This window comes from Mus caroli, chromosome 11, assembly GCF_900094665.2.
Source record: "Mus caroli chromosome 11, CAROLI_EIJ_v1.1, whole genome shotgun sequence".
In the NCBI taxonomy this organism is placed as follows: domain Eukaryota; kingdom Metazoa; phylum Chordata; class Mammalia; order Rodentia; family Muridae; genus Mus; species Mus caroli.
In genome coordinates, this window is record NC_034580.1 from 8,908,926 (window position 1) to 8,924,828 (window position 15,903).

The following is a 15,903-nucleotide window of genomic DNA, read 5'->3' on the forward strand; positions in this document are numbered from 1 at the left end:
AAAAAAAAAAAAAGAAAAGGAAAAAAAGGAGAAGAGGACAAAGATCAAATTAGCAGGTTATAGGTTATTATGCGTGCTTGCTTGCATGTGCACACACCCACACACATACACACATCAAAATTCTTGTAGTCTATACAAACCTCTCAAACCAAAACAGAAATGAGGCAAAGTATTCATCTCAGTGCCTGGCTATAACATGTTAATCTCCAGCAACCAAATTCCTTTGCCTGGGCACTCTGACAGGGTAATCTGTAACTCTTTACTAGTTCCTGAAAGTTAAAACAATTCTATTTTAAAAAGCAAAGACCTTAAATTAATAAAATACACTTTCCTCTTCTTGGTAGCAATTTGGCTACAGATGCATTTCTTTCCCTGTACTTAGCGAGACATTATACTAGAACTTTATTTGAAATGTAATTGGTAATAATGTTGAAAAGAAGGTTCAGCTCTTATATAACAGCAAAATTTTCTAAGTAACTTGCTAATCTCAATACATATCAACAGTGTGGACACCAAATCCCTTCCCTAATTTAATAAAACACAAACTCAACAGGATCTAGGAAATTATGCCTTAAGTTCACACAGTCTCACCATCAATTTTGAAGTCTTAATATGGTATTAATAAAAATTAAAGAGCTGGGGCTGGTGAGATGGCTCAGCGGTTAAGAGCACTGACTGCTCTTCCAAAGGTCCTGAGTTCAAATCCCTGCAACCACATGGTGGCTCACAACCATCCATAACAAAAATCTGATGCCCTCTTCTGGAGTGTCTGAAGACAGCTACAGTGTACACACATATAATAAATAAATAAATAAATAAATAAATAAATAAATAAATAAGTCTTTTTAAAAAATTAAAGAGCTATTGCCATATATTCTTCTTCTTCTACTATGCCTTGAGCCATATGATCTACATTCATTAAAAAATTTAAAAGGACAAAACAAGCATGTGAGATAAAGGGGCTTGACACCAAATTTGATGACCTGAGACCCACATGGTAGAAGGAGAGAACCAATTTCCCCATGAAGTCATCTGACCTCTAAGTGTGAACCATGGCATATGTAACAAGTGCATGGACGTATGCATACACATACACACACACACACACACACACACACACACACACACACCCTGGTATCAATCTAGTACTGCTATCAAGTTGTCCCAGAATGGTTCTCAAGAACCAAATCCTCAGAATTGAGGAATATTGGTAACATACCCATGGTGAAAAATAAGATTATCACCTTTGTTTTAATTCATTTAGCAATGAGTTTATACAAACAAAGGTGATAATTGCCGTTTACCACTTCCTAATTATTTCCTGTTACCTGTGCTTGCCCTGTGGGAAATTTATGTCCAGGAATCTTAATGGGTTAAGAATACTATCCATGAGTGGCTACTGCATTTTCCTCCCAAACCTGCATTTGGGCCTCACTTTGGCTGAATGGACATGGTATTTTTATCATGAAAACAGAAAAACGTTATTAAACAGGACACAGTGTTTATGACTAGTTAGACCAAGAATTAGATTTCCAAAATGTCAGAAAGTAAAGCTCTTAGCTGTCATAATTATTCAACATCTGGGCATGAGAGAAATACATAAATAAATGAGCTTGGTTGTGCTCCAGCACAAGTACATTAATGGACATTGACCTTATTATGTTACAAACAATAGTCTTCTTTGCATTCAGAAAAACACTAACAATGACTAGGTGCCAGGGTCCATGAAAGCGAGATCCAGCCTTAAGGCCACTTTCTGTCAACTCTTGGTCTAGGACTAAGTGATGGGCAAAATCTTAACATACATGTCACGTAGAAGCCTACTGCATATTGAACCATCATGTTGAGTGTGGCAGAACTTTTAAAGAAGCATTTCTACAGCATTCATGTACTGTATACAAATCTCATATCATTAAGAAAAGGATGAATTTCATTTTTTTTTATTTTTATTTATTTATTTATTTTTTTTTTTTTTTGGTTTTTCGAGACAGGGTTTCTCTGTGTAGCCCTGGCTGTCCTGGNCACTTTGTAGACCAGGCTGGCCTCGAACTCAGAAATCCGCCTGCCTCTGCCTCCCGAGTGCTGGGATTAAAGGCGTGTGCCACCACGCCCGGCTCAAGGATGAATTTCAAATGTTCACTCTTACATCTTTTTTTAACTGATAATTAAGTTATTCACTGATATCTACATCAGACCTCAGTTGTTTATCAGTATAACCAGAGTGTGGCTGGGGGTTGGAATTTAGTACAATTCACCAAAGTATCTTTGGTTATCAATTGAATTTATGGATTATAGAGAACATTAAATATTAACCGTGGTTGTGAATTATATATTGCCTATCCATTTTGTAAGTAAAACATACAAGTAAACTACAGTTTTTCTCAGACAGCTGCTTAAGCATTTGCCCATATCCACTGTACTGCCCAGTAGGCCATCACCTTTGCACACGAGAAGTGGGCCTTGCTGTTCACCTATGAGTAGCTAGTAAACTGAACAGCAGCCCTGGCTCAAGGAATCTTTACTCCATAAGAAAAGCACTTGTGAACTTTATAGAAGCTATTCGGGATAACTAATATAGATGCATGGATGTGTGAACAATGAACCTTGAGCTATTTGCAAAAACTGAATACAGATGGTCCTTAAAACATTCCAGTAAAGATTATGCCCCAGTACAGGAGAATGCCAAGGCCAGGAAGTGAGAGTGGGTGGGTTAGGTAGCAGGGCAGGGGGTGGGGGGGTTGGTATAGTGGACTTTTGGGATAGCATTTGAAATGTAATGAATAAAATATCTAACAAAACAAATGCAAACATCAAAAACAAATTCCAGTGAACTCCAAACATGACCACTCAATAGCAAAAGTAGATTATTTGCAAACCTTTAAAAGTCATTCTCTTTACTGGTACTTATTACACACTTACAAACTGAGCATCCCTAATTCAAAACTAAAATTCAAAATGCCCTAAAATCAGAACCATTTGATGTACCAATGAAAAAATCCCACACCTGATCTCATATGACAAATCACAACAAAAAAGCAGCCACCCTACTATGATGAAATAGTTTCATCACATCAAATCAAACTGCAGAGTTTTCACTGTATCTATTTTTCTAATTTTCCAGCTACAGGGCTGGTTTCTTGAGCATCACTTCTGACTCACACTGAAGCACTGGCTTGTAATGTCCACCAAACTAATCTGAGTGCTCAGACATTGCTTATCCATCATAAAGACTTCTTTCCTTCTCTTCTCCAATAACAGATAGAGATTCAAGAAATTAACCATTACTTGTTCATACAACCTAGGACTACTAAGGGGTGACACCACCCACAATGGGGTGGGTTCTCCCACATCAATCATTAATCAAGAAAATATCCACATGCTTGCCTCCAGACCAATCTTATGGAGACAGTCTTGGTTGAGGTTCTCCCTTCCCAAAAGATTCTTGCTTCTATCAAGTTGACAAAAGCTAACTGGCACAACTGGGAAAAGATTCAACTGTATTATTTTCATAAACTGTGTCGGGACTATTCAAATAAAAAGGGAGTCTTTGCTTAACTAATCATAGGCTCCTAAATAGGAAGCTGTTACTCTTGGAAGGTCCAGCTGTCCAAATAAAAGTCAGCCTTTCTCTTGGTCTCTCAACTGTGTTACCATTCTTCAGAAAGAAAACAAAGATGGCAACAGTCCCAAACAGAGTCATAAACAAATAATCCTGTTAACTTTCACTGCTGGGAAGGACTTTAAAAATACTACCCTGACAAATCTCTATCGACTCCTATTTACAGATAGGAGCTCTTTAATTATACATGGCATCTGCTGAACCAAATATGTTATATAAACCTTCACTGACACCCTTGAAGTCAAAGTCTGTCTTCCAAGGACCAGTATTCAATCAGCTGACTAGGTATTTCTACACAGAGCGCTAGAATTAAGTAAAAACAAAAGGACCACCATCTATAGTGAGTCTTTGTCTTTGTGTGTGCGTGTGTGTACATCAGAAAGTTTTTTTCCTAGTCCTCAGTGTTTGATGTTGTGTCTTTTTTTTATTATTATTAGATATTTTCTTTATATACATTTCAAATGCTATCCCTAAAGTTCCCCTGGTACTGGGGCATATGAAGTTTGCAATACCAAGGGGCCTCTCTTCCCAGTGATGGTCGACTAGGCCATCTTCTGCTACATATTGTCTGTCTTTTTAATCTGTCATGTCCATGCAGCAATAAAGAGGAGAAAACATTCCTCACAACCAAAGGTTTCTCTATAAAATACCAACAAGAAAGAGGCGATCTGCCTTCTGCCATATTTGAATATGAGAAGGTGGCAGTTGTCCACTGTAGAGGAGATCAAAAGGGAAAGCACAGTGCTGGAGACAGGGTCCATTTCCTAAGACCACCTGCTTCTCTTGCAAAGGATCTGAGTTCCATTCCCAGCACCCACATGGTAGCTCACAACTATCCTTAACTCTAGTTCCAAGTGACTCAACACCCCTTTCTGATCTCTATGGGCAGCAGGCATGTACATAGTATACAACCATATGTGCAAACAATAACCAAAGCAAAATTACAAAATTTCAAAGCTAATACATGAAGTATCAAAAGAACAGGCAGGCTGGCAGTGTAAGGCCTAGGTAGTTTGAAGTGGTTACAGAACAGAGCCCATATTGGAGTAGTGGGTAAAACTCACTTGTCTTCTCCTGATATACAAGACGAATGATTTTTTCCTAGCAAACTCTTTCACATGCAAACAGGTCAGGTCTTATGGGGTCTAGCCAGTGTTGAAGCCACTTGTTTCTGCTCCCGTGTGGCCTACTTCAAACCTCATGTTCCCTTTGCTTTCTCCCTGGCTTGCTGTAAGGCACTGTTGGAAGAAATGGGAACTAGTCCTAAATGCATGTGTAATGACTTCCAAAGACATGCAAGGTTCCATGGCTGCTCCTTCCCATTGCTGCCAAACCTCCTACTGACCACTACAGTTCTGCCAAGATCCTTTCCTAAGCTCTAACCTCATGCCCTCATCAACAGAGCTTAGCAATTCTGTGTAGGGAATGCAGAGCTCAGAAAGGGGAAGGGGAAAAGTCCCTTATTTATTCAACATCTCTCAAAGTCAGAGTTTAATCTCTATACTTCACCATGACCATGACCAATCTACAGAAAATTCTCATGGTTACATACATTGTTCCCTCCCAAGCTGGCCCCTCTTCCCCATTCCTCCTGGGAGTTCAAGAGCTGCCTACTACCCTCTTCTCATACCTCTTACAGAGCTCAACAAATATCAGCTAGTTGTAAAAAAACACCTCATATTTTTTAGCCCTCACCTCCTCTTCACTTCCACCCACACCTGTGAGAATGGGAAGCCATTTCTGCAATCCTTCAATTGGAATGCCAGTTTTGTGCTTCTCAACACTTTCCTCACAGTTCTGCAACATGTGTTCTGATCTTCTTGGTACCGAGCTGCATAAGCGTCATCCCTCTCACCAAATTTTGCACCACTTAGAAGAACCAAGAGTAGCTAGCTAAAAATATAAGCTCAAGGCAAAACTGTGAAGTGAATTAATTGCACCAGAAGAAAGGGCATGCAATAAACATAAAATCTACAACATGGAAAATCGACTTTCTGAATACAAGTGCTCTATATCCACAAGTTCAATCAAATGCAGAGAGACATTTTAAAAATTAGACTGAAGCTGGGCATGGTGGAGCCTGACCGGAACAAATCTCATCACTCAGTAGGTAGAGGCAGGGGGACACAAGTTCAAGTCTGCTACACAATCAGACCCTTTCTCAAAATAATAACAGCATCTGTACTGAGCAATAGATATTTTATCACAATTACCTAAGCAATGAAACAACCACATATATAGCATCTACACTGTAGTAGCCATTACAAGTCAGGTAAAGCTTAAGCCTTAGGTTTAAGAGGACTGCATAGATTCTGTGCAAAAATTACATCATTGTACATAAGAGACCTGGGCATTTGTGGACATGGGTATTTGGGAGATTACTAGAACCAATCCCTGTGGATATGAGGGATGAATATTTAGGACTTTGCTACTTATGGTAAATTGACTGGTCAGTCTGTGACGTACATGTTATATAGTCTCAGCCAACAGTCTATTAGAGATAAGAAACTCACATTTTAAACTGAAAAAAAAAATAATGTAATTAAGTAAAGAAGGCAGCTTGTAAGCTATATGGCACCATTCAAATGTGGACATTTAAAAACATTTATTCATTTAAAGAAACTTTTAAAAGGGGCTGGAGAGATGGCTCAGCGCTTAAGAGCACTGGCTGCTCTTCCAGAGGACCTGGGTTCAAATCCCATCACCCACATAGCAAGCAGCTCACAAATGTCTGGAGCTCCAATTCCAGGGACCTTCAAACACAATCTGGCACCTTCAAACACACATACAGGTAAAACACCAGTGCACATTAGAAAGAAAAACTCTAAAAGCAATTTTTAGTAGTATTAAAAACTATAAAAAGAAAGATGACAAAATAAAGCTTTCATTCAGAGAACCTTACAATTTTGTAAGATAATTATTTTGGCACAAATGGTATATTATCCAGAATGTTATATAACAAAGATCACTGCATATATAAAATAAGGTATGTATTAATTAAATCATGTAGTAGCATGTGTTATTTAATTTTAAGCAAAAATCGGTGAAGATAGTTAGCAGCACTTAAAGGAAAAAAACCTACTATTCTATAAATTTAAAACAAGAAAAGAAAACTCAAATGCCCAATCCTTCACACAGAACAAGCTAAAATATCTATATTCACTACTGGAAACAAAGGGGCTATATGCAGAGAGAAGCACTGCTTTGCATAATCTGGATGAACATGGCCGAAAGTTCGTACTCTTTCCAGGTAGTAGTTACATACAACAGCTTGGTTGGGATCTCCTGGTAAGTGTAGCTAGAGGGCTCCAAATGATCCCCCTCCTTCAAGTTTCCTGATGGCTCTCACTGTTCATCTTTGATAGCTCCCCAAAGCTACACGAGTAAACAGAATGCCTGGCACACATCTCACACACTATCTCAGCCGCACCCTGCATACTTTGGCACAGCTCTTAGTTCCAGCAATGACAGGGATAGGCTGATATCTGAACACAAAACAGTCCGGTACAAGGTGTGGCTCTGGACCCAATAAAAGGCATTGAATGCCAAATACATCACTAAATGTTCCTGAAATAAAAGTTATGGTGGTTGTTATTCTAGATTGCCTTGATCAATTATGAACACTTTGCCATACTGCTGACTCCTTCCAAAATAGGACATGAACAAGCAAAGCAGATTTCTTGTGTAGACAACTTGAGTGCATTTTAATTACTCTTTTGAAGCCACATTGTAAATATCAGAGAGTGTTAAAACAAAAATTCTAGGGTATTCACAAAATGACCTGGATTAGATCCCATGCCTACTTCATGTCCACACCATTAGGACTTAGCACATCACAAAAGCTCATCCCAACCAGCTCAGACCAGCCCCTCTATAAACCAGAAGATCTTGCTGACTTACAAGGTCTGTGAACACCTTTACATATCATATGAGCTTGCAGAGTCCACATCCTTCATTACTAAATTAGGAATGACACATTCTTTCTCCTCTGCACTGAAAAGCCATAGGATTTAAAACTTGAACACCAGTAGCCAACAAATCCTTCAAATTATTCCAAATTTGACCCAGAAATACAGTGAGGGTGCTCTCTACTTCTTTCAGAGTCATTTGCCTTCTTGCTACCATTGACTTGTCTGATACCCATGTGGGATTCCCAGTTTCTTCTCCCTCTCAAAGATCCACACTGGCCTTTGCTACAAGACCTCTTCAGGCTCTTAACCTCTTGCTATAAAAGGTAGATAAAGCTATTTCTCCTTTGGGGGAGTTGTAAAATGTAAAGGACATAAAAGTTCATTTTTCTCAGTTCTAAATTTGAGACAGTCCTGGGCAGCTAGAGGGAGGTGGCGGTGGTGGTGGTATGTGTATTTGTGTCTAAGTATGTTGAAAGAAAAGTATACTCATAGATGTATATGTGTCATGTGTGTCTTGAGAGAAAGGTATGCATATATGTGTGTGTGTGCCCAAAGCAATGTATACATACATATATTTATATATGTGTGTTTTAAGAAATGTATTTTTTTTTCTGGCCAAAGCTATAGAGAACTTACAAATGAAAGCTCAATTTAAAAAATAACTTACTTCTTCCAAGTTGACTAAGTAGAAGCTCAATGATCTGATGCCTCTAATATACACTAAAATAAACTGGGTTGATTATGATTCCTAAACACACCCTTTGCTAAAGTCATCTGCCTGCTTATCTAAGTCTGCCTTTGTACATATCCAGTTAGTTTAAATGAGGCACCTTCTGAACCAATGTGTATTCTTGTCATCTCTCTTGAGCTGCTTGGGGTCAGACCCAGCCAAATGTTAGGCTCTTTGTGACCCACAGGATTAAGAGTGTGGTGAGAGGAAGGCTCTATTTCTAGGAACTAGCCAAAGGAACACATGGGCCCTGTAACCTGAAATGGAATCTTTGATAGAGAAAAGAATATGTGAAAACCATAAACAAGATAGAAAATCTGCTGCTAAACCTGCACAGAGCATTCCCCAAAATACATTCTCATTATGTGCTCCACAGAACAAAACCCTAGAAAGGAAGCACAGTGGCAGCCCATTTTTATATAATGAATCACATTTTTCAATGAGGCAGAACAAGAAATCTGGAAATGACTTTCTTAGATTCTTCAAGAGTAGATCATCTGAATTACATAAAGATAACAATGACTACATTTTCTCAATGAAATTCATTTTGCAATGTCACTTCTCTATGCAGGACACACCCACATTTCTGTCACTGCTTTTATTCTTATTTGATGTTTTCCTTTCTTCTTACTTTGCTTCCCAGTGAAAACTGATTTATTTTTGTACTTTGATCATCCTGCAGTTTGCACCCATGAGAGTCACAGGAGCCATCAGACCTGGCCCTGAGAGGAGGCTCATGTTCTCTGCATAGGGGTGGGTCTGACTATGAACTCTAGCTCTATCAAATCAAGTACAGAATGAGCATTCTCTGGACCAAAGTCCATACAAACACAGCTTCCCCTGTCTCTAGTAAGCAAAGTCAAAGTCCCCTAAAGCCATCACCGACCAAATGGCTGGCCATTCCTCCTACTAGCTGACTATGATAACTGATAAAACAGAGCAGGTTGTGTGCAGAAGTTTATTACTACCTGCTGTCCATGTGACTATAATTATATAATTCAATTAAATATCAGGTAAAGTAAGGAGATTTAAGTTTAACGGCTGTTAATTGCCTTTTCCATCACACAGGCAAAATAATTGAGATATGCAATTGTCCTAGCTGGCCTTCCATTGCTGTGATAAACATGAGCAAAGCAACTTGGGAGAAGAAAGAATTTGTTTAGCTTACTCTTTGTCGTCACAGTCCATCACTAAGGGAAGTCAGGACAGGAATTCAAGCAGAAACCTGGATGCAGGATCTTGAAGCAGAGTCCATAGAGGAATGATCCTTACTAGTTTGCTCCCTCTGGCTTACTCAGCTTCCTTTCTTATATAGCCAAGGCCTCACCTGCCTAGGATGCCACAACCCACAGTGGGTGGAACCTTACTACATTAATTATCAACTAAAAAAAGTGAGGTATCAATAGATCTGCCCACCTCAGTTGATTCTCCCTCTTCCCAGATATGTCAAGTTGACAACTGCAGCTGTGACAACAAGGTAATGAAAGATAGGAGCTCTCTGTTTCATAGTTTCAGAAATCTCACGCTGTGGCTGCAGGGCTCTGTGGCTTTGGGCCTGTGCTGGCACCATTCTTAATGGTGGAAGCTAGTAATTGAGGATGCTTAGTTCTAATCACATCATGATAGGAAGAAAAGAGAGAACCAGAAGGTGGGAATCTTCAAATCTCTTTGGAAGGCACACTTCAACAATAGAAATTCCATCTATTGGATTCTACCACCCAAAAGCCCCACTTTAGGATGAGATCTTAAACTCATGGGTCTGGGGAACATTCCAGACCCAAACTGAAGTAACAACAAAACAACTGATAGCTGTATGTAAAATACTATATAGCTGGATCTGATAATGATTATTATTTTTTTATTTTAAAAATATTCTTCCTTGAAGGTCCCAAGCAACTGTAAAAGAGTGAGGATCATGAAGCGGAGATCCACTCACTCTGATTCTATACACCTATGTTTTATTATCGTTGTCCCTTATGAAACTAAGAAGAAAATCTCAAGTTCCTGAATTAGTGAAGTGGCTTAAAAGATGCTCTTGAACCTTGACTATTAAACACCATGATAACTATAAGAGTCACGATGCAATATAGGAAGTGGCAGCAGTCCTTCATGCCAACAAAATATGCATATGTAACAGCAAGCAGAGGGGAGCTAGCAAAAACCTACAAGAAGTGAATAGCTTGTTGGGATCAGTGTTTTCAGGTTGGGATTAGTCACCACAAGGACTAATAGTACGCATACACTGGCACGAGCGAGGTCACCCTAGTATTATGTCTCATCCCACACACATGCTCACATATCTTTGTAACAGTTTCTTCCACGTTATGATGATTTACAAGGCCACCATCAGGTACAGATGCTGATTCGAGACTCCAGAGCTATGAGCCAAAGCAAACCTTTATTCTTTAAAAATCAGCAATAATCAGGAAATCTGTTACAATAACTGAAAGACCAAGACAGTCCTGTATTGAAGAATTTTCCAACAAATGTATTCTACATGTTTTCCTAAAATAACGGTGTATATGTATATTGTTTCCTGCTTTAAATGACTTTTTTAAATAGCTGGCCAGTTATTGGCGCTGATTAAGATATTTTGAGCACTGTTAATGGCAGTCATAGTATTACAATAGATTGTAGTATATATTCTGAATTTTACGTGACTAACAATATCTTGAGTAGTAGTCACCCTGTAAATGCCATGTGTCTGGTGGTGGAGCAGAAATAAACCTGCAAATTAGGACACATGCCATAAAATAAAGAATAGGTAGCCTCCCACAAAATGCAATAGACACAACAGATATTTGAATTTCCTGTACACTTCATAGCTCTTTTCTCTATGAATTCCAAGCTCAAAATACACCCAATCTTTCAGTATCTCACGCCATTTCAGGAGTGAGAGTTGAATGTTAACAGAGGAAGCTTGGAGAAAAGGCTTCTGCATCCTTGTTTCAGGATGCTACCAACTGTATAAAGGCATGCTAACTTAAATCAGTTATGTGCAATCAATCATGTCTCTCTTGGGTATAGAGAAGAACCCCATTCAATCCCACGACCATTCCTTCAGCAGACCTAAGCACACAGTACTCAGCACTCACTGTGAGCTCAAATTTCTCAGTTGTGCTCACATCATCCTGTGGAGATATTTTTCAGTCAAAAGCACAGTCAAGTTTCAGACACTGTACTTTATTGCTAGACATCTTTGAATCAGAACATTCTCTCTTGTGTCTTTGTTTTGCAGTGTAGTTCAAACACTGAATTTTTTAAAAGCACCTTTATTGATATATACATAGCATATCATTTCCCCATGACAATATATCAATTCAATATTTCATAAATCCACAGCAAAAATGTTTATGAAACCCAAAAAAAACCTTAGTAACCAATTTTCTTTCTACTTCCAATTCCTTAGATCTGAGCAACTATTGATCTTCTTTTTTTCTATATTTGTCTATTACAGACATTTCATATAGATGGAACCATATAATGTGTGGCCTTTGTGGCTAGCTTTTTTTACATAGCATGATATTTTCAAAGTTTATGCTCATCACTACACCATGTATTAGCACTTGGTTATTTTGAGTGCTACAGGATATCCCACTGTGTGAGCATTCACACTGTGTGTATTTAGTAGTTAATGGACAGTTTGATTGCTTCCATTTCTTAGTTAGAGCAAATAATGCTGCCATTAACATTTGGCAACACAAGTTTTTTTTTCATGGACATATGTTTTCATGGGAATAAAATTGGTATGTCATGTGGCTAACTTGTGTTTAGTAATTTAAGGAATTATAAACCACTTTTTCAAAATAACTATATGTTCCCACAGGTAATGCATGAGGGTTCTAGTTGTTCCACATTCCTGGTGGCACCTGTTACTGTCTCTTCTATGATAGCTATTCTAATGGGTTCACAGGCACATTTCACATGGTTTTTCTTTGCATGACCTACATGACCTAGATCATTAATAGAATCAGGAACATTTCTTGTATTTATCAACAATTTATATATGTCCTTTGGAGAAATATCTGCAGAAAATCTTTAACAATTTTCTAACTGGGTTGACTTTTTACAAGAGAGATGGAAGAGATCTTGAAAGGTTACAGAATGAAGTGCCTGCATCATATAAAAACAGGCAAATATTTTAAAACATTCCATGAATCACATTTTTACCTTCTTCATAGTAATCTATGAAACACATATGTTTGTAAATCTGATTTGTCCAAGTTTTTGTTGGTCTACTATGTACCTGCTGTTAGTGTTTAAAAATATTTTCCTAATTCAAGATCCCCAAATTGTTTCTTCTTGTTTTCGTCTAAGAATTTTCTCAGTTTTAGCTTTTAGATTATTATGGCCACATGGATAAAGGCACTTGCTGCAAAAGCCTGACAGCATGAGTTCAATTCCCGGAGTCCATTTAAGGGTGCAAGGACAGAACTGACTCCACAAAGTACTATTCTGACCTCCACTTGTGCAGTGCATCACAGTAATCCACGCTCAATTGGCTGGTTCATATGTACACACATACACAATACTACAACTAATAAATTTATAATGTGCATATCTGTATAGTATTAATACTAAATCCAGCTTCATTCTTTTGTGTGTGTGGGTACACAACTGTCCTGGTAGCACTGGTTGCTTGGCAGCACTGGTTGCCTGGCAGCACTGGTTGAAAGGCTTCTTGCTCCCACTGAAATCAGGTAGAAGAAAGGCCTAGAATGGTGTTTACTGTTCTTTCAGGGTTGCTTTAGCTTTCCTGGGTTGCTTGCATTTTCCCAGGACATTTAGAATCATGACACTGAGTTGTATGCAAGTTTGCACTGCAGCTATGTAGAACAGTCTCAGTTGGGTTATTGGCTTTACATACTCAGACTGTGCTTTTGTTTTTCAGCTTCTTCATGATTCACTTCAACTTTGATACTCCCTTGTTTTCTGACTATGTAAAACACTACATCTCACAATCAAAATCATATAAAGAGGTATATTTATTTGGGAAGGTTCCATTTCTATTCTCATCCGACAGACACTATTTGTATTTATATATTTTCCCCAAAAGAAAGTAAAGACGTTTTTATTCCCTTTTTTAAAAAAATTCTTCCTCCAAGGCATCATACCTTATTCTCTGACAGTTACTATTAGAAAACACTCTATGTTGGCCAGCAGTGAGTTTCTGCTTTTTTTTTTATGACTGCTACCAAGTATTTTTAGAAGATAAGTTAAGACTATGAATACTGTTTTGGTATTAAAGAACAGAGAAAGGGTAATTTGCCCTTTGATAATTAAATATGATGCTATCACTGCAGAACACGGTGTTATTTGTATTAAATCGAGTCCTAAATGCAAAGAGCCTAGGAAAATGTGTTACCTTTTTATATCCAACAGACAAAAACTCACCTTCAACACTGAACTGTGAGTTTGAACAATATCAAATAAAAATCAACACAAACTAAACTAACTAGACTTCAACCAAAATCCACCCACACATAAATCTAAATGTATCTTCTTGTATTCTCTTTTAGTTTTTCTTTCATTATCTCTAATAGGGTAGTAAAGTGGCCTATTAAACTCTCCAAGAATCCTCAAGGTCAAATATTAGAGCTGTGGGTAACTAGAATTCTCTCCAAAGTGATCTACTAGTTCTTGGCCATTATGAAGGCACGGTCCTACATCTCATGGCTGCCATCTGACCTCCAGAAGGGACTTTGTAAAACAAGAACACTTGTAGTCTTGTTCAGACTCAGCACAGTGCTGGATGGGTGTTTGGTTCGGTGGAATTTTATTCCTTCGATGATATTTAGAGGCCTTACCTACATTTAAAAAGTATTAGCATTCCCTATCATATACTTAAATATCTATGTATTCTCCCTCACTTAACTAAAAGTACTCTGTCAAGCTGTTAGTCAAACGTATATTTCCCAAAATTACTAATAAGAACCTGAACAACAGGATTTTTGCAAAGCCTGAATTAATCTGAATATCTTACACTATTTCTGAGCCTGCTGTTTAGAACATGCCAGATTCCTTTGTCTAAAAATAAGCATTTTAAATGCACATTGTGATTGAAAGAGGGATCATCCCAGCTATCTCACACTGCTGTTTCTGTGACGATAAAGATAAGTGAGGAAATGTCTATAAGCGTGTCTGGGGTACTGCTGGGTACACAGTGACATTCAGCCAGTCTGAGAGCTTTTCTTCATCTTTCCCTGGGCAAAGGGCCAAGCAGTCACAGAGCAGTCTTTGCCAAGTCTCCTCTGAACAAGTGTATTGGTGGCCAGCCCTCAGACACTATAGGAAATGGCATCATCCAGGTCTTAATTATTTGCTGGTAGACCAGTTGCCTTGTCTTCACAGCACATACATTCATATGGGGCTTACAGTGAATTATGACTATATCTCTGTGTCTCGTATCATGAAAGACTACATACTGTTACAGGAAAACCATCCTGCTACCAATACAAGAGCAATTCAGTCTCTAGAGGTGGCCTCACCCTTCATAGTCACTGGGCTGACCAGTAGGAATTCCAGCACTACTCATCCTGCAGAATAGGATGCTCACCTCCTGTCAGCAGGACTATAATACCCTGACACTGGCCTCAATCCCTGGACCAGCATGTAGTCATCTCCCTTATGACACAGCTAGAGACTATTTTCACCCACTATAATAACATTACCTTTGGTTAGGATTTCTGAAATGCACTCTGGAAAGCCATCAGCAGGATTTTGAAGTCATGTCAGTTCCCAGCACAAAGGTAGTGTTCCCAGAACGCAAAAGAGCTACCCATTTCTTTAAACTGGCCCTGTGTCATCCTGCCATGGGTACTTCATCTGACAAGAAAAAAATAGCATTTTCACTCTATATGAAGTGAGCTAAATAAAAGGCTGAAGTCAAAGGCACAAAGATCCAGCCATGAAATTCCAAGAGAAGCTATTCCAACTACTGTTCCCCAGGATCCTTTGAAATCAAGTTTGCAGTGTCCCAAGCAAGCCCAAGCCTTTGTGCATCAGAGAAGCCCACTATTGGCACACATAATCACTGGGAGGTAGAACGAAATCCTATAACTTGATGGAGAGGCAACAACTGTACCAACACTGTTTTGAGTTAGGATTCAGAAGCCAGAATCCCTGAAAAGAACTAACATGGGTGCTGCCTGCCAGTGGTGCCACTGCTGGAGACCATAGCTCCCTTCTGGCTACCATAATTTACTTATCCTTTTTAGTACACAGACAACGCTAGATACAGTCTTTGCTCACAAGGAGTCCACTAGGAGGAAGAACTAGTTTCATTATCACCACTAACAGGAAACCTAAGCTTAGATGAAGAATCTTTGAGGCTTTATGAAGGTAACCAAATGGTTTGCTGATGACAGATACTCTAGAAAGAAGTTTAATTACCTTGTAATTACCACTTCCTATCTGACAGTTACTACTGCAGGTGAAGAATCCCCATGCTTCCTGGACTGGGATTTTACCAATATGCTACAACAAATGCTAAGGGTCATTCACCAGTTTCATTTCTCCATTCTGTTATATCTAAAATAGACAAGGGGTTACACGGCACAACTGCTCAGAAGAGTAGAAACAAAGTCTAGGATGCCAGTCCCTACAGTAGTAGACAGGACTTGAGCTTCCTAGACAGTCACAAC

At 38.7% G+C, this 15,903-nt stretch overlaps 1 protein-coding gene across 6 annotated transcripts in view; it reads right to left on the reverse strand.

Moving 5' to 3' along the window:
• Cobl (cordon-bleu WH2 repeat protein) overlaps positions 1–15,903 on the reverse strand; it is a 230,454-nt gene that overhangs the window by 167,607 nt on the left and 46,944 nt on the right. The window contains exon 1 of one of the 6 annotated variants that reach the window (XM_029483413.1): positions 9,429–9,633. The exons of the other annotated variants lie outside the window; for them this stretch is intronic. Within the exon in view, the coding sequence (XP_029339273.1) occupies positions 9,429–9,448 (20 nt within the window). The 5' untranslated portion in view covers positions 9,449–9,633. Of the gene's footprint in view, positions 1–9,428; positions 9,634–15,903 lie in introns of those variants that run through there. 6 annotated transcript variants of the gene reach the window in all.